The sequence below is a fragment of the Glossina fuscipes genome, unplaced genomic scaffold (assembly GCF_014805625.2).
Source record: "Glossina fuscipes isolate IAEA_lab_2018 unplaced genomic scaffold, Yale_Gfus_2 121, whole genome shotgun sequence".
Lineage (NCBI taxonomy): Eukaryota > Metazoa > Arthropoda > Insecta > Diptera > Glossinidae > Glossina > Glossina fuscipes.
Window position 1 is genome coordinate 2,553,440 of NW_023998464.1, and position 27,199 is coordinate 2,580,638.

General features: G+C 35.7%; 1 protein-coding gene across 1 annotated transcript; it reads right to left on the reverse strand.

Moving 5' to 3' along the window:
* Positions 1-2,072: 2,072 nt before the first annotated feature.
* On the reverse strand, positions 2,073-26,540 carry LOC119640497 (zinc finger protein 27). Its single transcript, XM_038038582.1, has 5 exons — positions 24,514-26,540; positions 23,347-23,748; positions 22,944-23,270; positions 6,496-6,696; positions 2,073-2,412 (listed from the first exon to the last, which is right to left on the reverse strand). The coding sequence occupies exons 1-5, from the start codon at positions 26,538-26,540 to the stop codon at positions 2,073-2,075; spliced, it is 3,297 nt and encodes a 1,098-aa protein (XP_037894510.1).
* Positions 26,541-27,199: the final 659 nt, after the last annotated feature.

Genomic DNA, 27,199 nt, shown 5'->3' on the forward strand with positions numbered 1-27,199 from the left:
TACTTTTCTGGTCGTACAATATACTTTCTGGTCGTACAATATACTTTCTGGTCGTACAATACCACTTTTATGGAGACTTATTGCAGTGTAGCTTTCTTTCTCTATTGTAATACTGCAATTTTGTTTATTTTCCATTACCAAGAATTATTTTCAACGTTCAACAGTTCATTAATAACGGATAGTTCTTCCTTTCCCTGACCTATCAATCAAGTAAGTTTGGGAGTGTTTTTGAATGTCAGATATTGTTTCTTATAATTTTGTTACGTTTGGATTTGTTTCTTTATGGCGACGATTAGGGGTTTTTATGCAAAGCAAGAAAAAAGTCGCGGTTGCCTTTACTATCCGCAGTAATAACTTTTCTAAGATATAAAAATTAAGATTAGTCGTTAGCTTAATTAAGATTATAGAGAGTATCATCAATTTAATGATGCTTTTAAAAAACACTAAAAATAAAATATGTGAAGATTCAAAACTTTAATTATCAATCATAAAGTTGTACAAATTAATGCTGAATATGAATTAATAACGCTAATTCTGTTGCTAATGGATATGTTGTATTTATAAAGACAAAAATAAACACTGATTGATTAAAAATCGAGAGAATAACTCAGAGAGGTACTTAAAAAAGAAGTGTTAAATTTGAATATTGATACGCAGATGCTTTTGTTGCTTGTTTACTTTTATTCTTCTTCTGCTTATGAAATTCTTTACTTTGATAGATTTGGAGATTTTTTAACAGAAAATGACAGGGTGTCCTGAATTATCTGATGGTTTAACAGAAAATTCGCGACATGTGATTTCAAATGCATAATTTTGTCGTTCTGCTTTTTCAGTACATTGATTTGCTGATTTTGTCTACAAAAACGTAAGAAGTCCTGGAATTAACACAGGCCAACCATCAATTACCAATATAATATATATAAATAAGAAGCAGTGCCCTGACATGGTTTTCAGTTTCTATAAATATCTTGGAGCGTCTAATTGAACCTTGCAATCAAATATCGCCCAACGCTTTGTTCATTGTTCCTTCCAGTTCATTAGCACTTACTAATTCTGCTTCCCGCGCGAAGTGACGTGTAGTGAAACCACTCAATATTTAAGGTTCTTTTATTAGTTACTCTTTATTTAGATTTTGGCTTATGTTCTATTAGACTTATTACACTACTGCTTATATTCTGACCTAACTGATGTATGGTCAGTATCTTATATAGGAAATAATTTAAAGCTAACTTAAGCAATTAATATAACTAAAGTAGGTTATCGCTAGAATGGTAACGTAAGCATATAATATAAAAATGGGTTATTACTAGAATTACAGCTTAAGCAAATAATATTATATTAATAGATTATTACTAGAATTACACTATCTTAACTAGGTTAGGTGTAAAATGTAAACTTAGCAATAACTTGTAAATTACTGTAGAATGCGACAGATCGATAATACTACAGACGGTCAAAATCGTTTTGAAGAAAAATAAGAAAGCATTATTCGTTTTTTATACCCTACACCACAATATATTACAAGGATATGTTAAGTCTATGCCTAGAAAGACTTAAGATAGACACACCTTGTAATTTACCGATCGGTTCAGGATCACTTTCTGAATCGATTTAAGCTTGTCTTTTCGTCTATCTGTTTTGCTTTCTCGCATCCAAGGCAATTTTTGAGACATTTAGAAGAAATCTGATACATTGACATGTCTTGGTCTTGGCTATTGAGAACGACTCGGGTCGGACCATCTTTTCGATCAGATCCTATATAGTAGCTTACATTCAAAAGTTATTTATTGAACTGTGTTAAGCAAAGTAATGTAGGATATTTAACGGTGGCCCCTGGCCCCCGACCCAAGTCTTTTCACTTATTTCGAGATTGCTTCAGTTCCTTGTCTATTGCCTGTCTGCATGTAGGCCGCACTTTAATCGATCCAGAAATGTACACGCTAAGTTTCAGTTAATACTTTCATTTTTACGGCGGAAGCACTTCAGCAAAGGCATGAGCCAACTTAAGTCTTTAAAATAAAAACAACCGGTGCTAAAGGCCGGTAGTTCTAGTGTTAATTAAATTCTTTTTCTTATATATGTGTCTTCAGATGCTGTTGATATGCTTGGTGTGAATTTGTTTTAAATATTTCGTCAGCTTTTGAAGCGTTGTTGGCGGTTGACAACATTTTTGAGCACAGTTGACATTCATACATAAATTTGTCTGGATGTTTGCCAGTCTTTAAGATGTGTTTGCGTAGATTTTCCAAAGAACTGCTACGGAATTGACAATATGGACATGGATATGGTTTATCACCGGTGTGAGACCGAATATGACGCTCGAGATGATTTTTTGTTTTTGCCTTAAAATGGCATTTGGGGCAGGCATACAGTTTGTTTTCGCTATTAGCCGGAGTGTGTGACAGTAAATGCCTGAAATAAGAGGAAGAGAAAATTTTAATTATATTTCAATTTGCTCTGAGAGGTGAAATAGTCTAGAAAGTCGGAAATATTAAAATTGAAAGCTCAAATGTTTTTTTTTTTGTCATACACAATACATAGGATAATAAAGCAAAGTGATGGTAATCGGGCAATTGCCGTCTCTCTTTCTCTCTAATCATTTTTATTGTGCATGTAGGCTGAAATGCAAATCTTAGCTAAATCTCAACACGGAAAGAATCTAATTGTAGGGACACGAATCGTACGTAGCATGAACTATTCTAATCTCTAATTCATTTATGAAATTTCTAGCAATAGTAACCACAACCCCAATCTAGAGCAAGTAGATGCTGCGAAAAAGTGTTCGAAGTATAGAAAAAATCGGGAGTTTTGCTCCGATTAACAACAGACACTGATGCATTTTCAATGTTCGCAAAAAGATTTCATTGCTAACGTGTGCATTTATTTGGTTTACAATCGTCCATTGGCCGAATGTTGAGAACACATTAAAGCAAGTTTTCATATATACACATAGTCAGGTTGAGAAGAAGGAGAGGGAAATTTGTCGATCTGTTCAATCGGAAGGAACAATATCTGCTAACAATAGCGAGGAGGACAGGACATTCCAGGTGAGAACTGCAAACATTTTTTGAGCGAGTTTTGTTATTAAAAACTCGAAATATCGCTACTTTCGGCATTTTATGCCCATTGTTTGACACAATTGCATCAGTTATTCTTGGAACCAGTCCTTGGTGATGGTTTCATTTCGCTGGAAAAAGTCGTAAAATATCCTGCCATAGCGTTACGTCACATGGAGTCTGAATGGTTATTCAGCTTTATTGTCCTTTGTGTTAATGGTTCGCCTGCTCTGCATCATAACTATTTGAGGTTTGGGTATCGTAACGCATGTGCTGTTTATTACTTATAAGCGGCACTATCGCTCTCCAGAAGCCGACAGGGTAAAGTTTTCCCACAAATGTCTTTGTTTTAACGTAAAAGTGCATCTATTCAAAACTTCAGGAAAGCGTCTTGCTTGCGCTTTAGTGCGACATTTTATACAATTGCGTACAAGTTTATGTTGTATTCATCTCAAATACAAAATTTCTGTGCTGCCTACAAAGGGAACGCAAATAGGTGAACAGAGGAGAGCACGACTTGAAGTCAACACTAGCATGGTGGGAATGTATGCTTTTTGTTTCAGATGGTGTGGACTTAGTCAAATTATGTCTTTAAAACAGAGAACGCTTCCGCGAAAAATATTTTAAATGCAACAACATCAAAAATAATATCGTGTATCGTTTTAAATCTTTGCATTTCATTTTGTTCGATGTCAGAGTTTTTTTGTGGCTGTTGTGCCGCTTCCTCGCTAGTTTCGCCTCTATTTATATGGTCTAAAATTTCTTTTGTCAATTCCTTGTATCAACTCCTAGTTACATAGTGGAGCGGGGTTTGGTTACCAGTCATGTCATGGCGTTTGTGATTTTTTATTGAATTTGGTACGCTGGAGCAATGGACACAATAAAAACCTTCTATGTCACTTTCGCTACAAAGAAACGTAATTAAGCCACAAAAGTCACAAAATCAAATTCTTGTGAATGCCTTATAAGGTGCGACGTGTCTGAATACGATATTAAAGTGTGCATTTGCCCAAATGTCAAAAAGACAATGATCAATGCGACGTTGCGGCGATATGATCTCTGATAGATGTCTAAGAAACTTTAAAGTTTGAGTTTACGCCGCGATAGTCGCTTATGTTCATAATTTTGTTTTGTCAAAATTCCCGTTTGATTGCAAATGTGGTTTCGAATGTAAATAGAAAATAACAGTTCGTAAGAATATTCGAATCTATCATTGAATTTTGCGGCGATCGCTTGCAAACCGCAGCTAAGGTAGAGAAAGAGCAGAGGTAATATTACGAAGTCAGAGAACACTAGCAGGTGTATAACTTTCCGTATACCCTCTTTTTGTAATGGTATGTGGGAGTGAAAATAAACAGACGTAGTCTGCTGACATAATCGCTCTGACTATCACTCGTTTCGAACAATGGTGCGCGTTCTGGTTGACCAGCACTTTCGTCCTTATGAAGGTGCCAAAAATTGAATCGCCTCAAAATATGGGCAGGATGCTTACGCTGTTCGAAAGGTAGGAAAAAAACGTCACCAAAAAAAAAAGTGAAAGAAAATAGCAAATTTTTTGTTGTTTTTCCATTACATTTAAATGTGCTCTTAAGAAGTTTCCTATAGCATGTATATTCACATATATTTTGGGTCGGTTAGCGTAAAATTTGCAGTCTTGCTTAACAGAGGGGCGGTTTACGATGCTCGTCATTTACATGGCGTATGAATGTTTAAGGCCACGTCTCCTATTTAATTAACGCGGTGATGGTTAGAAAGTAAAAAGGAAATAGGGAGGTGATGCCGCATCCTAGTGGATGTGGGTCCAATCTATATGTGCTATGACTTCATCGACTGAGCACTTATTATCGCTGCCGCCAAAGTACACTTTACCACACTGAGACTTGAACTCGTAAACACTGACTTGGTAATCGCGATTCTTATCTATTTGGCTACTCATAGCGATTTGCTCGAAACAGAACGTAAAATCCTAACTCAAAGAAAAAAATCCTAATTTCAGAAATTATAAAATGTTGGAAAAATAAAATCAAATAATTGCTTTCGATGATCTGGTACCTGTTGGTGCCATAAAATATGAAGACGGATAAACGGGTAAAGGATTAACAAAAAAAATTTCCAGGAAAAACAAAAGCTAGAAGTATGGGATGTAAAGTACAACCGAGAACTATTTAAAAAGTATTCTGCAAACATAATATTTAAGGCGTCTTTAGACAGCGTATAGATAGGCAAATTTAAGGTAGCTATTGAGAAAGAAGGAAATGAGTAAATTTAAAGAAACAACGATACTATTAAAACTAATTTTTATACCCATCACCGAAGGATGCGGGGTATATTCATTTTGTGAAAACGTTTGCGACGCCCAGAAGGAAGCATCAGAGACCCCACAAAATATACATGCTCTTGATCAGCATCAAATTCCAAATCGATTTAAGCATGCTCGTCTGACAGTCTGCGTAATGTCCGCAGTAAACAGTCTCCTAGCCGTAAAAAAACGCCCACAGCACGTAAACTAATAACACCTCCGTTTTCCAAAAGGAATAAAAAACCCGTTTTTTTGCTCGTTACTCATAAACTATAGCAGATAATTATAAAAGAATTTGAACGCATATTCTACGGGCTTAGCACTCGTACAAAAATGGAAAAAATTGACCCCGTCTACCCAATGTTATACTGTATCAAATTTTAATTTTTTTTTTCAATGCCCTTATAATGTGAAAAAGCAACTTCTAACAAACTCATGAAGGAGATAAATTCTTGGCAAGTTTCAAATTCGGAATGCACCTAAACATGTCCTTCTGTTCCTCTGTCCATTTGTCTGTCTGCGCAAAGTGATCTAAACTTCTCGCAGGGCACGTCTATAACGCCTACACGTCTATGTGATAAAAACTTTTATTTTCAGTAGAAAAAATCAGCTGCGCCCACTTCATATTAAAGCGCCTGAAAGCCTCTTTTCTTTCACTGTTTTTGTCTTTTTTAGGATAACGGTGACGGATATAAAAGACGTGGTCACGACCGTACATGATATTCTTATTTGTTGTTTTTCCTATCGTACGATAGTCTGTAAACCGTACGTGCTTCCGTTGCTGAAAGACTGACAGTTGCAAAAATTAAAACAGATAGCGGAAATATAGTATTTGAACCTTTAATTGATGAGTAGAGTGACCATCGCGTTTATAAAACTATGGACATAATAGGCAGTAAGTTTCAATTCAAAGCAATCAGTATTGGAACTTGAATGAATGGGATATATAAGAAACTCTCACGGGCCTGTCTTCCTGAAGTGGTAACGATTTCACACGTCGATCTACAATTCAGAGTGTTAAACGCTACATGACTAATCCAAAAGAAGAAGACCGGCCTTCAAGAGAACTCAGAAAAAGCATGCTTATGAAGTTTGTAAGGATGATAGTTTTAAAGGCGTATTAAAACTTCTTTAACCTACCGTTTCATGTGTAACTCACTCTTTCCTACATAGCTACAATCTTCATGCTCGCAATGAAAACTTTCCGTTGAATGCGAAGCCGAGTGAATTTTTAACAGGGATTTGGTGGTGGTAGCATAAGCGCAATTCTCCAGAGGGCAAGCAAACGGCCGCTGCGATGAGACAATATGTTGAGACAATGAGTGCATTTTTAACGAATATCTGGAATGGAAAAAAAGTAAAAATATGCATAAAAATCAAATCACATATAAGGAAATAAATATAACGCAGCATCACGTTATGTTTACTGGACAATTTGAGAATTTTTTTCTTTTATTATTCGAAACTAGCAGACAAAAAGTTGTATTTTATTATTAGTAACACAAAATTTAATTTGAATTTTTTTAATTAGATTAAAATTTTCCTTTTTCCTTTGTACACGAAAACTGAAGCACTCAAGTGATGCTTTCAGGTCACGTTTCACACTGAAGACGTGATGCAAAATTAAATTTTATTGTATTGCTGTCTGATTGTCTTTACAAATTGACCAAAAAAGGAAAGTCCTGTGAAATTTGATGTGAATGCAATACGTCACGTTACTAAAGAGTGAAAAGGATGGAAAAACTTTTTTATTTGTTTCATCTAGAAATTTTGCATACGTCTACTACTAATTAAAGTCAAAAACAAGCCTTTTTTTGATTAGAAAAAAAAGTGGCGATAAAATGAAAAAATTTTACAATATATGATGTGTCTGAAATCGAAAATGATGTACAGCTAAGCAGATGATTTCCTTTTTATCAGACCCTGGCTCAAATTAGAGTAAAATGCGCCATGCGACTCCAAGTTGATTGCACATTTCCGCGATTGCCGTCATGTGTGCAATGGTAAATTATCGCAGAAGGCATGTATAAGATATCCATTCGTCGAAAAAGTTGAACAACTCAACACCAATCAATGAAGTTGACCCATGTACTTCCAGTAGACACCTTTCAAGATTTTCTCAAAGCAATATTTGTATCTTTTTTTTATATCCACCGCCCAACTAGGAGAATTCATTTGGCAAAACGTTTGCAACATCCGCAAGCAAGCTATAGCGATACCCTATACTATTTATATATTCGATTGGTACGAAATTCAATTAAGAATGTCTGTCGACACGTCCGTCCTTCGGCGTAACAACTGTAGTAAACATTGAATCAAATTAAGATATCGGGTTCAAATCTAACAAAAACTTTTGGAAGTTTTGCGCGTGCAGGTTGGTATTGGAAGCGGGCCAACTCGGTTAGGCGATACGCCTTATCACATAAATCAAAATCATTTTCAAAAACAAAGTCCTCAGGTTTTTTGCTCACTACTTATAAACTAAAGCAGATAGAAAAATTTCCCCATATATTCTATCGTTGTCCTCACAGTAACTGCACAAACACAAAAAAGAATCGGTCACTCCCATTCAATGTTGTGTAGTAGGCGCTAAAAAAAATTCGACCACCGCCGAATGTAGCTTGCTTACTTGTTGATATAGAATCCGAGCAATTTTTTTAATATTCTCACAAGCTTGTGTAGCTTGTGTACATATATCTATGTCTTGTCCGTATACATAGGTTGGAGAAAAAACTTCGTGGTGTTCTCGTAGCAGTAATATTTATGTGTATTTTAAAATAATGTTCGTATGAAATAATCGTTTAGTGTATGAATATAACGCGTAAAACTTTAGAGGTAACTAAGAGGCCTTACTACTCAATCAAATAAAGGTCAATAACACAGGGTTTAGCTAAGAAATTGAGAAAGAAATATAGAATAAAGAGTAAAAAAATTTCATTTGGACGTGACTGCGTGTTTTATGGACCTCAACGTTGTCTTCTGATCAATAATATGTGGACGTTTTGCGGCCTCCGAAGCTCCTTTCTGGGTCTTTCAAGCATTGTGATAAAACAACGAAATTTCCATATTCCATAATATTGACTAGGCCGAGGCCGTTTATTTAAATTTTTGTATAGGTGCTGCAGGAACGCTCCCAGAATATAAATGCCAATTTCTATCGTTGTATATATTGCAGTTTGTAAGTAACGAGTAAAGAACTAAAATTGTTTAATTTCGAAAACCAAGGTGGCCTCGGGTTTTCTTGTGCAATGGTCGTGTCTGTGGTTAGACTGGTTTCACTCAATTTCATTACTAACCTACGTGCAAGAACTTCCAACTTTTGTGCCAAATTTGTGGGCAATTGACGCATTTTGTTAACCAGTGCGTTGTTTACCACAGACTTTACACAGACAGACAGACAGACAGACAGACGGACACGGTTCAATCGGTTTAGCATATGATGCTGATCAGCAATGTATCCACTCTATGAGATTTGTCTTGCAAATGTTTTGATATACCGCTCTTACTACCCGTACAAAAATATATAAAAAAAGTAAGAAAAGTATGTTCGGTCGTGACCGAATCTTTTATACCCATCGCCGTGATATCAAAAAAAAGGAAAGGACTTAAGTTTTCAAACTCTATAATATTCAGTGGGAGCGGTTGATTTCTTCCATTTTCAGAATAAAAGCGAAAAAAAATACGGTGTATACGGTGTATGTGCTGTACTTTATGAGTACCGAGCAAAAAAAACGGAAAGCAAAAGTGTTCACTTTTTGCTATATACAGGTGTTTGAGTGTGTTGTAGGTGTATTTGTGTAGAGTTTGGGTCCTTTTCAAATTCCATTGCAAGTTTGTAGGCGATATCATTTTTGCGGACAGGAGAACCGCAGGTACTACGCAGTTTGGCAGATAGACAGATGGGCGGACAAAACTTAAAACTTGTCAACAATGTGTATACTTTTTGGAGTTTTTGATGCTTGTTTCTGCGCGTTATTAGGAAATATTTTATTGCAATACGATGTAAGTGCAGTACATATAGTTCGCGTATAGGGGAAATCCAACTTAGCTGTGCATCATTTCAGGCGCATGATAATAATCAACCATGAATCACTTATTAACAACCAAAATGCGGTCGAGTTCACACCGGTATACCTAGTTAGGGGGATTAGACTGATGGCATTGATCTAGAAAGGCTTTGATTAGTATTTCGTTTCAAAATTCGGAAAATTCTCAAGTATTCCTTCGTTCGTGTAAAGCTATTACCATAGTGCGACCTTCCACCTGTTTCTGGTTTATATATAAAATAATCTGTTGTTTTTTATCGTTATGTAAGAGAAGCGAAAAACGAAGAAACACAATAAAAGGATAATATTTTTAACACGGACGTTAACACTGCTGCACAGTAAAGCCGTTGTATTAGTAGCTCTGCTATAAGTTAAAAGTTAAGCGCTTCAACAACAGCACCAACAAGAATAGCAGAAATAGTAAGCGCATCGTGGCGGGGAAAAATCTTGGCTTTCATAGAAGTCACGAAGGGGATTGCAACACAATACGATAAAGTGACGGTGACGAACAAGTTGCAATACTTCGGGACATTTTAACAACGGAATGAAAATATCATTATGTTAGCATAATCTGCGCAAATGCATATATATAAACATACGTACTTATGGTTTACCATATATAAGCGAGCAATGTCTCGTTTCTTTTATTGGCTATACATACAGTTTAGCATTTATTAGCTATACATGTACACTTATTCGATAGCATACATCAATGACATCAAGTTTTATTTTTTTCGCTAGACTTGTATAATGTTTTCGATGTTGTGGTACTTGTGTACATAGGCAAAAGGAAAACTTAGTGGTGTTTTCCAATTTTGAATATTTTAAAGGAATTGAATTATATGCCAATTTTTCGGTAAAACAGTTATGCTACCACGGTAGAGTTGCTGCGGCGTGTAGGAAAAAACTGAATCAAAACATATTCACAGTCCTCTTGTGGAATCAGATTCATACCACTAAAATCATTTTGATAGCCGAACGAGGCAATGCATCGAAATTTCTTAGCTAAGATCTGATAATTTTTATCGAAAAAGTGTGTGTGGTCTGGCACAAACGATGCCTTTCTTATTGATCAATGCCGGATGCTTTGTCTCACTTGCGTCGTTTAATGATATTATTTGTTGACAATGAAGAGTGGTTCAATCGCTTGATCCGACTAATATTAGCAATGTTGCAAGGGTCTGAAGCCATATGTAGGTAAAAACTCTACGATGCTTTTTTTCTTTTTACCTGAAATACACACATGCAGACGTTCTTATACACATGTGCTCGCTTACAAGTAAATTAAATAAATGTTTATTCATTTTCTTATCAAGAATATGCATATATATACATACACAAATAAAGTTTTTCTAAAACTAGAAATTCAATCGAATGAGAAGTCTTTAAATAGCGCCGGATTTTAAACGCCGTCTATTCATGTTTGCAAACCCAAGATGAGTTTTTTTAGTTTCTATCGTCACTACTTACAAAACTCCATATGGGCCCATCAACCAAATTATCGGCAATAGAAGGAAACTTAGGATAACTTAGGAAACAATAAGATGCTCCCTTTTTTAAGACATACTTCCAAAAAAGATGAACATCTTTTTCCGATGAACTTAAAATAAAGTGGCGAAAGCATCCTAGTGAATCATGGCGTACAAGACGACCTTTAGAAATAAGGCGTCATGCCTGACGTGGTCGAAAAACTGGTGCGACCCGAACCGTTTTCAATAGCGTTTATCCTTTTGCCAAGAGGTGCCGGTGTACCCTATTTTGTCAAAATATCTACGAAACTGCGAACAAGAATACACGGCGAGCAGAGGAAGTGACGAACAGACGGTCACACAAGCCCGGCTTATAATCAGAGACAGGTCTGTCCTAACTTCTTTTGGACGTTGTACACATCCGCGCATAGTTAGGGTAGCTTTGTACCACAAGTGGTTTAGTGTATATATACATTTTGGAAGTTGTTATTTTTGTCCGCAATGAAAGGATAATCTGCTTAAAATATTTCATTGTTAGTACAGGTCTCGATGGTTGGCTTAAAGATATCAGAAGTATACTTCTCCGAAGCCATGTAAGACTGACTAATACTCAACTACCACTACTATCGCTTTAAAAATTATATACATTAGGCGTTTTTATAGAAAAAGTCTCCGGACTTGCTGTTGCAATAAAAAACATAATCTATTTATGAAAATCGTCCTTTTCAGGTAGCAGCTATTGCTGGAAATATATATAAATGAACTTCAGCGATCGACTCAATCGAACCTTTCAGGATATTAATTTTATTTCCGCAAACCTAAAGATCGGTTCATTTTGTGACTTTGTATTCTCGCATGATAGCGGCTATAAAACTTAGCTCCCTTATGAAAAATCCTTTGGCAAGCACGCGACGATTTCTTTGGTTGCATATGTTTATTGTTCATATTAAATTAATCGCTATTTTGATTTCGATTTTTTTGGAATGTGTTTTACCTTAGCTTCCTATTGATATCACAATTTTTGTTTTACAAATTTTTTAATATAACCGCCACAGTTAGTTCAACTATAGAATTCGTGGGTTCTGCCACAGAACATTCCTGAACTATGATCTTGGAATGTTATGCTTTCTTTTCCTATTAATATGTCAGTGCCGAACACGAAATCAACTAAATATTGTAGAAAAGTTAAAACACGTTGTTGGAAAGTTCAACACAAGCTGGATCAAATTTCTTTCTTGTTTCAAAGAACGGTTGACTTGATCTGAGAAAGCTATGACCTTGCTTTAGAGAGAACAGTGTGCGATCTTGTTCGGATCCAATCACTTTATTAACGGCACGTATTTCTTATGTCTCAGGGATTTTTGTTTTAAGAAATTTTTCTTTCTGTTTAATCCTTCAATATGGATTCTTATCCTTTATCTTAACTACAGCTCATTCACCCACCAGACATAATAGTATTAATTATTTTGCGTAAACATGTTTATATAGAATGTTAATAGCTGGATAACTAAATGGTATGTTTTAAAAATTTAACTAATTACTTATGCAATAATCAACAACAGAGATTATGAACATTGGCACTTACGTACAGATAAAGATAAATAAACTGATTTTTGCTAGACTTTTATCGTATACAGCCTTAAGTCCAAGAACACCCGTGCATATGTGTATAAAAACTTTAGCAATATGAATAACGCTTGATGACATACAGTCAGCTAACAGTGAAGCGTAAGAACGAGAATTTGTATTGTATCATATGCATCGTGCATCCCACTTGGCTTGCGAGAAGAAATTATACATTTTTAAATGTTGTATATGTAGTGTGTGTGTGTGTGTGTTTGCGTGTATGTATGTGTGTGCATATACTTCCGCCAATTTCCTTACATTTTCGCTTGAAATGTCTAGTTTGCAACGAGAATTCTTGTTAAGAAAGAAACATGGCTGCTTATACGCCTTGTTGTGCGGTAGTCGCAACAAAATGTCACACAGCAAAAGTGTCATAAATATTTATGTGAGTTGCGGGAAAAACCATTTTCAAAACGTATACATACATAATAACAAGTAACACAATAAAGACTTTTCAAAAGTTTCGACAACAACAAATGTTTAACAATCACAAGCACGCATCGCGCTAAAGAGTATAGTTGCAAAAATATTCAAAACTGACAGTAAGCATCAAAAATCCAAGGAGAATATTATAAACCCGCCTTAACACACTGTTTCAACAATCTTCAGCTAGCTTTAAGATAACTTACTTGTATGTGTTAGGAGGCTGTGTGTTTTTAGTTAGTACACGTAGAGGTGTATGCTCTTCGTAAAATCTTACATACATAGTTCCCAGTCATGTGGACTTTGCATGTTGTTGACGACACAACCAAAGCAACAACGATACGGTACAAACTTTTCTTCACCTTTATCTTTTGTCTGCTGCTGCTGCTATTTGCTATTTTTTCTTTTGCTGTTTTAAACTCGCCCAAGTGTGAAACATTTCGTCAAGCGCAACTTCTATTTACCTTTCGTACCCTTCCTATGCAGGTATCCCTTAATTCTTATCTATTCTGCACTTCACGTGTATGCAGATATTTGTTTTCCGTATTCATTTTCATACTTCTGCTTGAGTTTTGTTTTTGCTTCGCTTCTATTCTTGTTGAAATTTTACGTTTTACGCGGAAACATTTTGAAGATATGGAGGGGGCGACATTCATATCTCTTAGTTCCTTTGTTATGTTTTCTTAAGGTGTTTGCTGTATGAAGAAGGATGAGTTGTGTGGCATGCACGTATGTTCACGTTCGAAAAGTGTTTGCTTAGTGCTAAAGAGATTAACGCAACGGATGTTGGTTGATGACATGCCTCGCATTTAGTTTAGCTTGAAATGTGTTCTTGTTTATTTTGAAGACTGTGTAGTTGTTGGGTATTTTTATGGAAAATCATGTCATTAGTGCATTTTGAGTATAAGTGTATAAGTGTTTCAAATTCGCTTTAATATATCACCGCATTGAATGCAACCATTTCATAAAATATTTTTTAAACTGAGCTCAAAAGCATTAATTAGAAAACAATGATTACTGGACTGTCGTTACGCTAGCTTTAGTATAATTTCCCTTAACTGCTTGTTGCCCAAATAATTATACTATACTGAATTAGTAAATGTTAGCAACAGATTGAAGCCAGGCAATTATGTTCGTTTTGATGTGCACTTTTTACGTTTTCCGATAAGTTTTTTATCAAAAAAATCATTAATTATTTATATTCTACACCACTTGCAGCGCCAGAGTTTTTGAATTTACGCGCATGTGTGCAACGACCAGGATGACTTATTACAACGATTGGTTCAGAAAATGATTCTGGATCGATTTAAGCTTGGCTGTCTGCCTGTCTGTCTGTCTGTCTGTGATGTTTGCCTGTGTTCATCCTACAGGCCGCAAATTTTTGAGATATTTTGATGAAATTTGGTGCATTGACGTCTTTCGGCGAATGCTCTTAAAAATGGTTCAGATCGGTCCACTTTTTCAATCACATCCCATATAATGTCTCATTCCGAAAAGTCGTTATATGAAGCGGTATAGAGTGTTTAATAGTAGGCCGTGGCCTACCTACTTACGTGAATGATAACCAATAACCAATACGAAATTCTGTCTTCGCATTGTGTGTCCGTTCTTCGCAGTTATTCGCCTTTCCATTATATAGCATTCACTTTCCGTATTAATGTTAAATAAAAATACTTAGGTTGGATTCATTAACGCTTTGAATAAAAATTTGTAAAAATCATTACGATAATTCTCAGCTTATCATTGTTGAAGGTTACTCTACATAATTGAATATTCAATTAATTACCCTTCATACGTTTTTATTCTTTGAAGTTAATTATAATGATGTAAAAGAAAAAAAAAAATACATAGGATCTTCAAACGAGAGATTTCTGTTTTGAAAAGTCAGACACTGTCCATGTTCTTTTTCGTATTGGCATTTGTGTGCGGTATTGTTTGTCAAAATTATTACAAAAATAATGAGTCAATTCGAGCTATGTTTCGTGTCTCTGGAATGCAGTTTATATTTGGTTAAATGGTGTCGTAACAAAGGTTACTCGGCCCTTTGGAATAAGGGAAACCTCCCTTCTCTTCCAGAAAAACTTTCACGTGCACAAATGTTGACATTTGGATGTGGTTTGTGAATTGAAAATGATATGACGACAGAAACATGACTGCTGATCGTTTGTGTCATAAATAGTCCTGGACGAGGCATTGTTTGGCATTGTTGCGCTAGAAATTTGGCTGGACTTTTTTGGATGGTGTTAAGGAAACATTTGAGTGTATGCGAACGACGTCGAAACGCTTGGAAATTTGAAAACCGACCACCTTGCAAGTTATGAGTGAGCAATTCCTCGCTGTGCAGGCAAATCATCGAAAACTACCTCAAAAGGATTCACTCCTGTAAGATGTCCTGTGGAGGACATCTAAACTATATGGCTCGCCACAAATAATAACAAGGTCCAAACAATATAACAAAAAAAGAGTTGTGATGCAAATCTCACATACGTATATATACATATATATATGTGCGTGTGTACATAAAACTACTGGAAAATAACCTGCCGAGACAAAATAACGGAAATCGATACAAACTTCACCGCAATGTGGCCAAAACTAATGAAATGTCGACATATCGTCCTCAGTTGCCGAATAGAAAAAGTTGCGTACAACAATGATATGAATCGGACTTTAATAACTGGCAAGGGTTATGAAGTCTTTATAATCTTTTCACCACCTTACAAATATACGTTCTCAGCACATTAAGCTGCCAACTGCTTATGTCTTGGGTAAAATTTACATTCACATTTGTGACGACTATAGAATAGATATAGGTGCGTCTCTCTTATCTGTCAACAGTTGGTCAACAGTTCAATAACATTCTGAAAATTTAGCAACATAACACCACCGTTTTATTTTATAATCAATTGCATTATTACATACATATTAATGTATATATGTGAAGGAATGTTAAATGATGAAAGTTGATGTTAGCTATAAAAAATGCGGTATAGAGAGATAATATTATTATTATAGTAATTTATTTAGACCAAAGAAATAAATTGTAGGACTAAGGTAGGATCGACACTAGTAACTAAAACTATCGGCTCTTCTTTTAAACACGTAATCTAGATGGTAAGTCTACTTGAAATAGACGAAAGATTTCCCTCCTTAAGTATTAAACGCGTATTTGAGAGAAGGACGTTAGGTGCTTCATAGCATAGTCTTCTTTTGATATCTTTATTCCGTTTAAAAAGTTGGCAAAGTTTGACAACGATGGTTATTGGTGGTTCCGTATCGATCTACACCTCTATCCCTATCCATGTACTTATGCATATGAAAGGTATTTGTAAGGTCTTCCAGCAACAGCAGTATCATTTTAAGTTTCGCGCCATTCTCGAACTGTCACAGTGGAAGCGTTTCACAAGTAAAAGTGCATTCGAAAAAATTTTTCCATCGAATTAATTTTCAATAGAGTACATCTCTGGGCCATTTGATGCGAACGTATTAAATTTTATCAAAATATCTCAAATTTTGGGAACTTCAGATGGAACGCAAAAATGCATGTATCACAAGTGGAACAAGTATACAGGTATACAAGTATACATAATGGCTTCAAATCGATTTTGATATTTCTTGAGTCTCATGCAATAACCTAGTGCCACTCACTACCTTGGCAATTTCATGGGCTTCTTTGGGCCGTCAAGCCAAAAAGTGCATAAACAACTTTTTATATGAGTGAAAGCAAATTGAAATACTGCCGCACATCCTCGAAACCCGTATGCTTTTAAAGATTGCTATATACTTTTTCGTTTTACATTTTCATTTTATAATTCGTAATATGCTACCGCATATTCCTCCCGCCCTTTCCCTTTCTCACACTCTCTCGCTTTTCCTACTTTATTCCATCTCTTTCGTTCTATGTCTTTCTAATTTTCTAATAAATAAGCATGTTAGTGTAAGTTATTGTAATTTCTTGGTTTTGATTACTTGAAAAATTTATTTTAGTGTTTGCTCAGAGATTTGTTGTCCTTGCTGTGTACAGATGTGTTTGTTAGCTTTGACGTAAAATAGAAGATACTTCAGTTTTACGACTAATAAGATTGAAATGCAGCTGAAGCAAAGGACTGCCTCAACTTCACTTTCAGACACGCAGCAGAGAACTCACATTTTAGCATTAATATCAATTTTGGGTAAGAGTAAAATTTTCGTTTTTACACGCAAATCACGGCGAGAAGAAAAAAAAAAAAAAAAAAATGAGGCTAAATGAAGACTAAAGAAGGAGGAAAAATCTGAGCTACATTGTATTTCCGGTAAATGGAATGGTTTGGTATGTGTAGCGTATTGATGTAGTGGAAAGACTTATGTAGACGTTAACTAAACTTTTTTTTTATTGAGTAAGACAGAAATACCAAAAGAAACCAACACACAAAAATATATCGATAGCTAACTGACTGACTGACTGACTGGCTGACTGAGTGACTGACTGAATGTTAATGCAGTTGCCGGAGTTTTAAGAACGTCGTCGGCTTGTGATTGGCTTGTGAGGTCGTGGTGGACTCTTTTATTTGAAGGCTTCACTTGACTTTAGAATTGCTTGCGAATGCTGAGAGACGATTGCCGACTATAAAGTGGCAATTCAGTTTTATTGAAATGGCATAAAATGTTCTGCACAGTTGAAGTATGTGTATTGTGTACGTATTCCAAATGCCTCCTGTTAGTCTTTTTGCTGTGATGCGTCAGTGAGAGTCTAGAGCTTTATGCCATCCATTTTTGTTGTTGTTGTTGCAGTATAGTATATTTTACAAAAAAGTTGATATTTGTTCTTTTCTTTTTTCTTCTCACTATCACTTCTACCCTTCTATTACTTCCACTATTACAGCATTTTATTATATTTGCTCATCTCTTGGCTCTATAGACTATCATCATTCGTCGTCACTCTTTTCGGTACGGGCAAGCATCAACAGCAGAAGACAACTGACTTTGAGAAGCAATTTATTTTAATGGCTTAACATTACTTTACTCCATTTTTCATGATTTCTTTTATTTGTTGTATACGTAAAAACTTAACATTTTCATTTGTCTTCTTTTTATTTTTTTTCAACGTCCATTATTTGTGTTCGTCTTTCCTCATTTCTTGTTTGTTGTTTACGCTTCTTTTCCGGTCGGCAATGCATACATTTGGGGCCTGTCACTTGAGACTCAATTTACTATAAATACAACTTGATTTCACCAGCTTTGAAATGGCTTCGCTTACATTTCATTCATTCTCTGCGTCTTCGTTCATTTTATGGTTTTGAAAAATTGCTCTGGACACAGAAATCAGTAGATGATAATACATTCTCCTCACCGTCCCTTTCTGAATGCTTTCAGTGAGCTGAATTCGAATTATTATTTGAATTATAATGAAAATGTTTTTACGATTATTACCACTAAGCGTTTATATGCCTGTTATACGATATACACGGACCACACGTTAAAAGGAATTACAACAGACACTTATTGGATTTTAATCATTTCTCTTTTTCTTCCCCAACACTAAAACTAGCGTAGTTTCAAAGTTTTTGAAAAAATTTAAAAGGTGCATATAGTAAAAATTATAATTTTTTCAAGATTGCTTCAATGTGCTGTCTACTGTGGGAGTGTTAAGCTTTCGATGTCTCCTATAGGAGAGGAAAGTTCTAAAAGTTAAATACGATACTTCTCTTGTGAAATATTTTGAATGTTAATGTCCGGTGTTTTCATTCCATTTCGTTATGTCTTTTCCTTCTAAAGAATCGTCGATCGATAGTCAAGCTACCTGCGTTTTTAAAATTATTCCGTTTCTGGCAATTCCTTCGTGCGACATGCGTACCTATAGTAGATCGTCATTTCGGCAAAGTCACCTTATTTCCGATCTTTTTTATACCCACCACTGAAGGACGGGTGGTACACTCATTTTGTCGTATATCCGTGATCAGCATAAATTTCCGTATTGAATAAGTCACGTTTGTCCGTCACACCATCTATGTGGGGTGTGTTGTTGACTTGTTGCAAAAAGGAAGATTTCGACTTCAAATTTGGTAGAAATTTTGGAAGATTTTGCACGGAAGCTGGTATTGAAAATGTGTTAAATTGGTCACACAACAAGCCCGCGGCATAGCGTAGACTGAACTGAAATCGTACTATTTACGTGCAAAATCGGAAAAAATTGGCCATGCCCATACAAGGTTACAAGTGAGTAAGATTTCGTTTGTTCATTTCTTTTGAGGTTTTATTCTTATTAATCATAAGGTAACGAAGACCGAATGTTTAAAACCTTTTGTACATTCTTCAAATGTGTTAACTCCAACATAAATAAGGTGGACACCATGTTCTGGAGGCTTAATATTTTTTTAATAATACCGGCGCTATAGGGATCAAATAAAAACACTCGGAGAGAGGAATGCGACAAGCTAAGTGTGCTAATTCTAAATTAATTATGGTGGACCTCACGACATGGTGGATACATTTTTTCTGAAAAACACCGTCGATGTGTGGGTATTAAATAAAAGGGCTTGGAGGTTAGATTAATTTTTCTTAATAATAATGCCTTTCAGTGAAGTAAAACGAGAGAGACAATTTTATCTCATTCACCTTTTTATGACAATATATAAAAACATGGGGCACAAAAGATTTTAATAATGGTGGGCATGCGAACTTCGCCCCCAGCCGAATATGGTTTTCTTACTTGTTTTTATGTGCATTGTCATACATATATAAGTGCACTTTATTGTTATAAATTGGTTTGCATTGGTTGATTGTATTTGTATACCGTGGCTTCTTACATGTGTTGATTGAAAGTTACCTATGTTTGAATCGATTTCGTTTGGTCTGTTGCGGAAATCATATGGCAGTTTAATTGCTTCTATTCAATGCTTGATACGTTGCAATGTTAAAAAATAGCAATCATATAATACACAGAACTTTTTTCAAAATAGTGTCATCTTTTGATGGCTTCCTGAGTTGGGAAAGCACATATAACGCTTTACTTTCGTAGAGAAATACATTTTGCGACTTGGTAGAAATCAGAAGGGTATACTTTGGTCGAATACGGTTAGTCCAAATGTGATTTTTAGTTAAAAAAACAAATCTTTAGTTTTCTCCGTAGATTTTGCTCATCAAATAATTTGCGCGTAAAAGAGTCAAATCCCCCTTAAAGGATCAAATGTAGCGACAAAGTAATGTTTAAAAATTTATTTCGTTTACCATTGATTTTAATGAAGATTCTTGTTTTTCAGTTATTGAACGCTTACGGAATGGTAAACTTTTTTTATCAGTTGCGACTATTTCTGTGAAACTTTTGCTAAATTGAAAACATCTTCTCTTTAGTCTCAATGTTCATGTTTGGATCGATTTAATAAACACATTGTCACTTACAAGAGTTTCCTATAGACGCTTTCAGTATATCATATATACATTCTATCATACATTCTCTATTTTATAGAATATTGAACTTTTTCGCTTGCATATCTATCGTGCTCGACTCTTGGCAGAATACGATTCGGCAAATGGTAGTTCCTCGATAAGCAATCTGGGTATTTAAACTGCCCGAACTCTTCGCAATTTACGCACTTCTTCTTCTGCCATCCACGCAAGAACTTTGCTTAGAATAAAAATAACAGCTTATAGTATTTATGGGGAACGCTATACTAAAAGATTTACATCTTCGAGATGGTATGCGTGCGTGCATCATTGGAAGGCAACCTATCATTTTCTTTTAAAAACTTGAGAGTTTTTTACTTACGATATTTTTTTGTTTTTCCTTAGATTAATAATAATAAAAAAAAAAGAAAAAACATAAAAAAATAAAACCGACATTGGTTTTTTTCCTCTTTTTGATATTCAAACAATGTACTAATGACCAATGCTTGTAAAAAGCTTGTATGTACTTATACGTGCACGAATGTGTAATGTGTATGCGAAGAAGGACCAATATGCCTGGCGAAAAACAGAGATTGTATTGCATTCTTGGCCGCAAGCGTGATTTGTGAATGCATTGCATAGTTTTGTGGTGACAACTCAACGACAACAGTAATAGCAACAAGAAGATTCCTATTATGTATTAAAATGCAGGCATAAACATGTGCATTAAACATGGTACCCACACATATGTACATAGGTTTATCCGTAAGCAAAAGAGTGCTCTGCTAAGCTTAATGAGTTATTTTTTTAATTTATTCACCATTTCTTTCATTTTTTTTCATTTATCGTTTTTCCTTTTTATTGTTTTTTGTTCTTTTTAGCCCAACTGTATGCATATATGTAAGTGAGGACTTTGTACTTTCGGTGATTTTGGAATTTTTTAATTTAACCGAAGGATAACAGCAACAAGAGCAACGAAACTAAACATATAGTACGTACCTACGACCGGCGACTAGGTTAACATAAGCTTGAGTCGAAGTTTTCATAATCGTCAAGCACATAGGGATATTAAACGTCGGGTTTCTTCAAGCCATAGATTACACTTTGTAAGAGATAATAAGTAAATTCAACTCGCCTCGAGGACAGATAAAAGGCTTATTTTCTGTTTCCTGTGGCACACAGAACTTGAATTTCATAGAAACTGACCCTCATTTGACATAAGTCAGTTTATGGCGCTATAAAAATTGTAATAATTCTTAAGTGGCATGACTGGACTGACATCTTTAAACAAAATTTCGCTCAACAAGTTCATAGGATCGCCTGCAGATGTGCAATGACTATTGATAAATCCATATAATGTTTGGATAATAGCAGTCTTCAAGCGAAATGACGTGACATTTTTAACCATTAGTTTACCAGATATAGTTAGTTTAGCGTGTGTGACGTTCCACACAAAGCTCAGCTTTATTCATTGCCTCATAAAAACAAAAGTAGCGTCACTAAGCCAATCTAACGGTTAGAATGCCACAAAAAGGATCTGTTAATAGTGGCGACCTACAATGTTATTGAGCGGTGTGTTAAGTTGAAAATCTTTGTATTTTCTCTGAAAATTTCTCTTAACTCTTCCATCAAATGCGATTACAATACACAAAATTTATGCAAATACATCAATGTATACGACAAGCGACAATATGCCAAAAGCTAAGTAAGTGAACTTTTGATGACTTTAAAGTTTTTCTCATTTCAACTTTTGCGAAAACCATTTTGTTTAAAGCTGTTAAGGATTAGGTGCAGACGGAAAGACAAATAGATTTAAAATTAAATCGAATTAAATATTTGTCGGGATTTTTAAAGTTTTTACTTCTACAGAGTTGTGGTATAAGAGCATGTGACGTTTGTCCAAGTGTTTGTAACACACAAAAGGACTTGAGATAGACCCACCTTTTGTTATACTGATCGATCCAAGCTTGCCTTCGCGTCTCTTCGTGCTGATCGATACAGAATCATTTTCCGAATCATTTCCTGAATCGATCCAATCTTGTCTGTCCGTAAGTTCGCCTTGTTTACTCGTGTTCAACCTACAGGCCGCACTTTTTGAGATATACTAATGAAATTTGGTATACCGACGTTTTTTGGCTCAAGGACGAACGCTTTTGGAATTGATTTGGATTGGATCACTTTTTCGACCACTACCCATAGAACGCCTTATTTCAAAAAGTCGATATGTGACTGTAGAGGTGTGTCCAGCATTTAATAGTGGGCCGTGCCCCGCTACAGTGTTTTTAGTTGTTTTTTTATTTCTTTTTGCAATTATTAACGATAAACCTAATATACTCATTGAAGTGTAGCTATAAACCTTAAGTTAGTAGCTATTGCTTGCAGTTGTTAAAACGTTAAAAGAAAAAAAAAACTATTTTGGTAATTTCGTGTATGTGTAGCGAAAGTGAGTGACGTTTTTTAATAAAGAAAACAGGAAAATTCAGAAAATGCATAAACAAATACAAATGCACGATTTTCTATTTATATGGGGAATATGAACAAAATAGCCAAAAGGTTTATAATAGAGAAGAAAGGACAAACATTCATTTCCTTCTTCGAAATTTTTAATTAAAATATGCTTTGAGAAACGATACAAAAGTTTTGGTATAGAAAGAGCACTTACTTGCTTTTATATATTTTGTCACAATTATCACATTGGTACGTGGGTTGTGAGGTTTTAAGTGCATTCTCATATTCCTTCGACTCCTGCTTTGAATCATTCGAATGAGATTTTTTGACATGATCTTTGAGATTATGACGTCGCGAATATTGCAAATTGCAAAAATTGCATTTGAATATTTTCTCATTAGTATGTTGACGCAAATGGCATCGCAACGAATGCTTACGAAATGTCTTCTCACATAGGGGACATTTGATAAGTTGATTTTTGCCCATAACACCGTAGGTATGATAGAGACGATGGTATAGCAATTCAGATTTATAAGTAGCTCTGGAAAACAATATAAAAAGATAACTTTCCACGTCATCTTCATTCTTTTCTTTCCATTACATTGATTGCAACTCACCTGAAATTGCATTCGTCGCATTGCAAAGTTTCTCGCTCTTCTTCTGTGTTCTTGATATTTGCGATATCCTTTCTTTCTCGAGGATTCGATGGTGTACATTTTCGGGTATGTCTACCCAATGCCTGAGCGGTGGGATAGCTCTCACCACAGCTCATACAAATGTGAATTAATAATGAATGATGCTCATTTCGATGAGCTTTTAATTCTTCTCCGTTATTGCAGACGTAGGTGCAGTCTTTGCATTTTTGAATTTTTATTTCTTTCGCAGTCTTTTCGATCTCATCTCTGGCTTTTGCTTCTCTGCTTGTGCATGGTAATTCATCGTTCCGTAATTCTTCTTTGCTCAACATTTTCAAAGCAATACTTTTAATCCGCGTTACATCTTCTGAAGCAGGAAGTGCACTGAGAGATAATAAAGTCATAGTAAGATACTTATGGCTTACATTACATTGCAGTTGGGTCGTTAGTACGACAAGGCATAGGCATATTATTCCGTTAGCTAGCGAATGTCGTTGAACCGATGATATAACCAAATAAATGTAGTACCGAATAATTAAATTTTGTCATTGATTGAATGCGAACAAACTCCGGCTTCATATTTACATCCGGTTAGTAAATTCTTAGTAATATATCGCTGCATACCTTCTAAAAATATATACAGCTGTGGCCCTCAAGTCAACCATTTTTGTTCATGGAATGAAACAATTAGTGCATGAAATTGTTTGAATTTGTAAGGGAAATTTGCAGATAATGGAATGGAAAGTGAAAAGTCGCTTAAGTAACTTATGACTTCTAAATAGATAACTTTTTTATCGTATTGTGCTTTTCAAGAGATTATAATATGTACAAATAAGTTCGTAGCCCAAGTTAAAGACCCCTTCCTGGATTGTTTTCGGTGGAGACGAACGGACGTGTATGAGCACTTTGCACGGTATCTCGTAAATCACTTCCTAAATGCACTTTCACTCCAAGGCAGTTTAACCATTTCCTAGCTATAGCTGCATTTCTTTCCAGCTCGAAAGAAAATAAAATGAAGTAGTATAAATGAAGTCATCTCTTTGCACTTTGATTTATGCTGACCGACAGCTTGTAAAGATTTGAAACTGACACTACGCACACACACATACATAATTTACATTAGCTATTAGTTTTCGCAACAGTACTTACGTTTCACTCGTTTCAGCGTTTCGCGGGAAAAATAGTTTGGTGGCCGCCATTGTTGGTTTATTTTTTTTACTCATAACCGTGGATGAGTTTCTTTTATGTTCAACAGATTTTCGATGTCGTCTAGCCTTGCACGGACTATTAAATTCCATATTACAAATGGAACAGAAATACTTTGAAATGCAATGTTTGAATTTTTCATGACGTTGCAAGGCTATCTGCGAATACAAAACTTCGGAACAAACGTCACACTTAAAACGGGATTGATAATCGTCGGCAACTGATCCTGTGAGCTCAGTGCCCGGATGATACGTTAATACATGCTTACGTAGTTCGAAGTTATAGCGAAAATGTTTACCGCACTTTGAACAATCTAAGCTAAGACGTTTGCTTATACAAATAGGCACTGAACGATTGATGGCAAATATAACCTCCTGATGTTCAGGTCCCAATAAATGACGGCGCATTTGATTGTTGTCTTCACATTCGAATTGACAATAACTGCACCAAAATTGGCCGGGTCCTTCTGACGAGTCGCGATGTAAAGCCGAATTCCAATGCATTAAGAAAGTCTCTTCAGTATTGGCGTAGAAACGGCATGGCCGGCATTGAAAAGGCGATTGTAAAATCACCGAGTGTATATTATCCAAAATCATAGGCAAAGAAAGGTGGGGATACATTTGCATTCGACGATAATGATAATGCGAAATTAAATGCTTTCCTATCAGATGACGAGACATAACGTGTTTACATAAATTACATTTCAGATATGTGGAACGGCGTTTTCTCTTCTTAACCTTGTGCTGTTGTTGATATTTATATTGCTGGACAATGCCAGTTTGATAATTATCTGTTTTATCTTCTTGAAAAATGAAACTCTTAGTTAAGTCAGCCAGCGGCAGTTCTTCAATGACAGCTTTTTCCAATTGTTGTTCTGGTTCCGCACGCTTTATATGGTAATTGGTTTTGAGGTGATTCTCGTAGATGGCTTTACTTTTTAACTTTCGGCAACATATATTGCACCAATACTCTTGATTTTTCGCAGCCTTGCCCAACTCAACAGCCTCTTTGTATTCCAAGCGTTGTAACTTAGTGCCTGGTATCCATTTGCCTTTGGTATGATGAGAAGGTGGATGTTGACCTTCGTTGCCATCCACATCGTCCAGTTGGTCATCCCAATTGGGAGAAAGGCGGGTCAGTTGAGTATGTGCTACTCTAAGATCAGGACGATGTTCCGGTTTCCATTTACCACCAGTATGAGACGCTGGCACTACAGGTGGAGAGTGTCTTAAAGGCGACGTTAATTTCCATTTGCCACCCGTTGCATGAGCTTCTACCATTGGATCATAATCCTCATCGTCCTCATCATCGATATCAACTTCAACGTCGTCTTCCTCTTCATCATCGCTTACTTCAGGCGAGTCATGTTCGAAGTTTATAGGTTTAAATAAAGTTTCAAAAGATTTTTTCGGCTCGCCTATATCGCTAACTGCTTTAAGCAAATTTTCACTATGTTGCTGATTACTGTTTGCTGTATGCGGAGAAACTATCCAGCTTTCTTCTACCGACACGTTTCCTTGTAACGGTTTCTGGCGTTGTCCTGATACGTTAGTGTTAGCACTTTTACCTATTGCGTTAGCGGAAAGGTGATGACTGCTTACCGAAGTCTGTACGCTTTGCAATTGTAGGGAAGAAAAAAACACATCGGCGCCTAACTCGCATGGCAACTCATAATTTTCTGTTAGGGTTTTTGCTTCGGTCGATTTTCCGCCGTATCTTGAGATAGTTGCTGATTCTGGTCCAGTAAAGTGAAAATCCTCATAAGTTATACTTGTCGTGACCGTAGAAGTTTGTTCTTCATTGCTGGCAACCTTTCCAGATGAAAGTTTTCCTTCTTCATTACGCGTCGACGGATTAGTGCAATTGCGACAATTTTCTTTACGGTGTTGTATGTAATTCTCTAAACCAACTATTGTCTGCCTACATTTTATGCAAAGGTGAGCATCTTCTAGATCACCGGCATCATCCATTTTTTATATCTGAAAATAGAAAAACATTGGTAGGGAATCAAAATCTTTTAGAGATGGTAGTAATTCTGATTTCAACGTAACTGGCGCTCAAACAACTTTTAAAAGTACTTACGGACGCAAAAGCTTGCATAGAAGACCAAAAACTTCGAAATATTTACAATTTATCGACGTCTACGTAGCAGCTAGTAATTGTTCGTAGGAGCTGCCCAGTTTTCTTTCCTTTGAGCTTATGTTATACCATTTGCCAATTCTCTTGACAATTCTACCTCTTCGATGCGAGACCTAGCGAATAAGTTATTTTGATTCTTTTTCATTTTCGATGTTCAAAAAAACGATTATAAGCGTGTAACATTCTAAAAATTGTCAGTGATTTTTATTTACCTATAATCACTTCTTTCCTACGTGGTCTAGTTTTCGGGATGTTGATGACATATGTTTCTATCTATTTATGCCAAAAGGGATAATTTTAACATTCTTCTTTTTTCGGCTTGCTACAATCGTGAAAAAGAAAACAGGAATATGAAATTTGGTATATATATAAAGTGCGAAGTGAGTAAGACACGTGATCCTCATGAAACCGCGAGACATTACACACCCTATGATGATTTAGATAGCATTAATTTTGAGAGAATTCAAGATAAATTCAAGTTCACCGCAAG

Excerpts from the sequence above, each read along its gene's own strand:
- LOC119640497 (XM_038038582.1), bottom strand. The coding sequence starts at position 26,540 with ATGGATGATGCCGGTGATCTAGAAGATGCTCACCTTTGCATAAAATGT. Across the intron at positions 23,271-23,346 it reads TGCGACGAATGCAATTTCAG|AGCTACTTATAAATCTGAAT; the intron begins GTGAGTTGCAAT and ends ATTGTTTTCCAG. Across the intron at positions 2,413-6,495 it reads AGTGAGTTACACATGAAACG|GCATTTACTGTCACACACTC; the intron begins GTAGGTTAAAGA and ends CTCTTATTTCAG.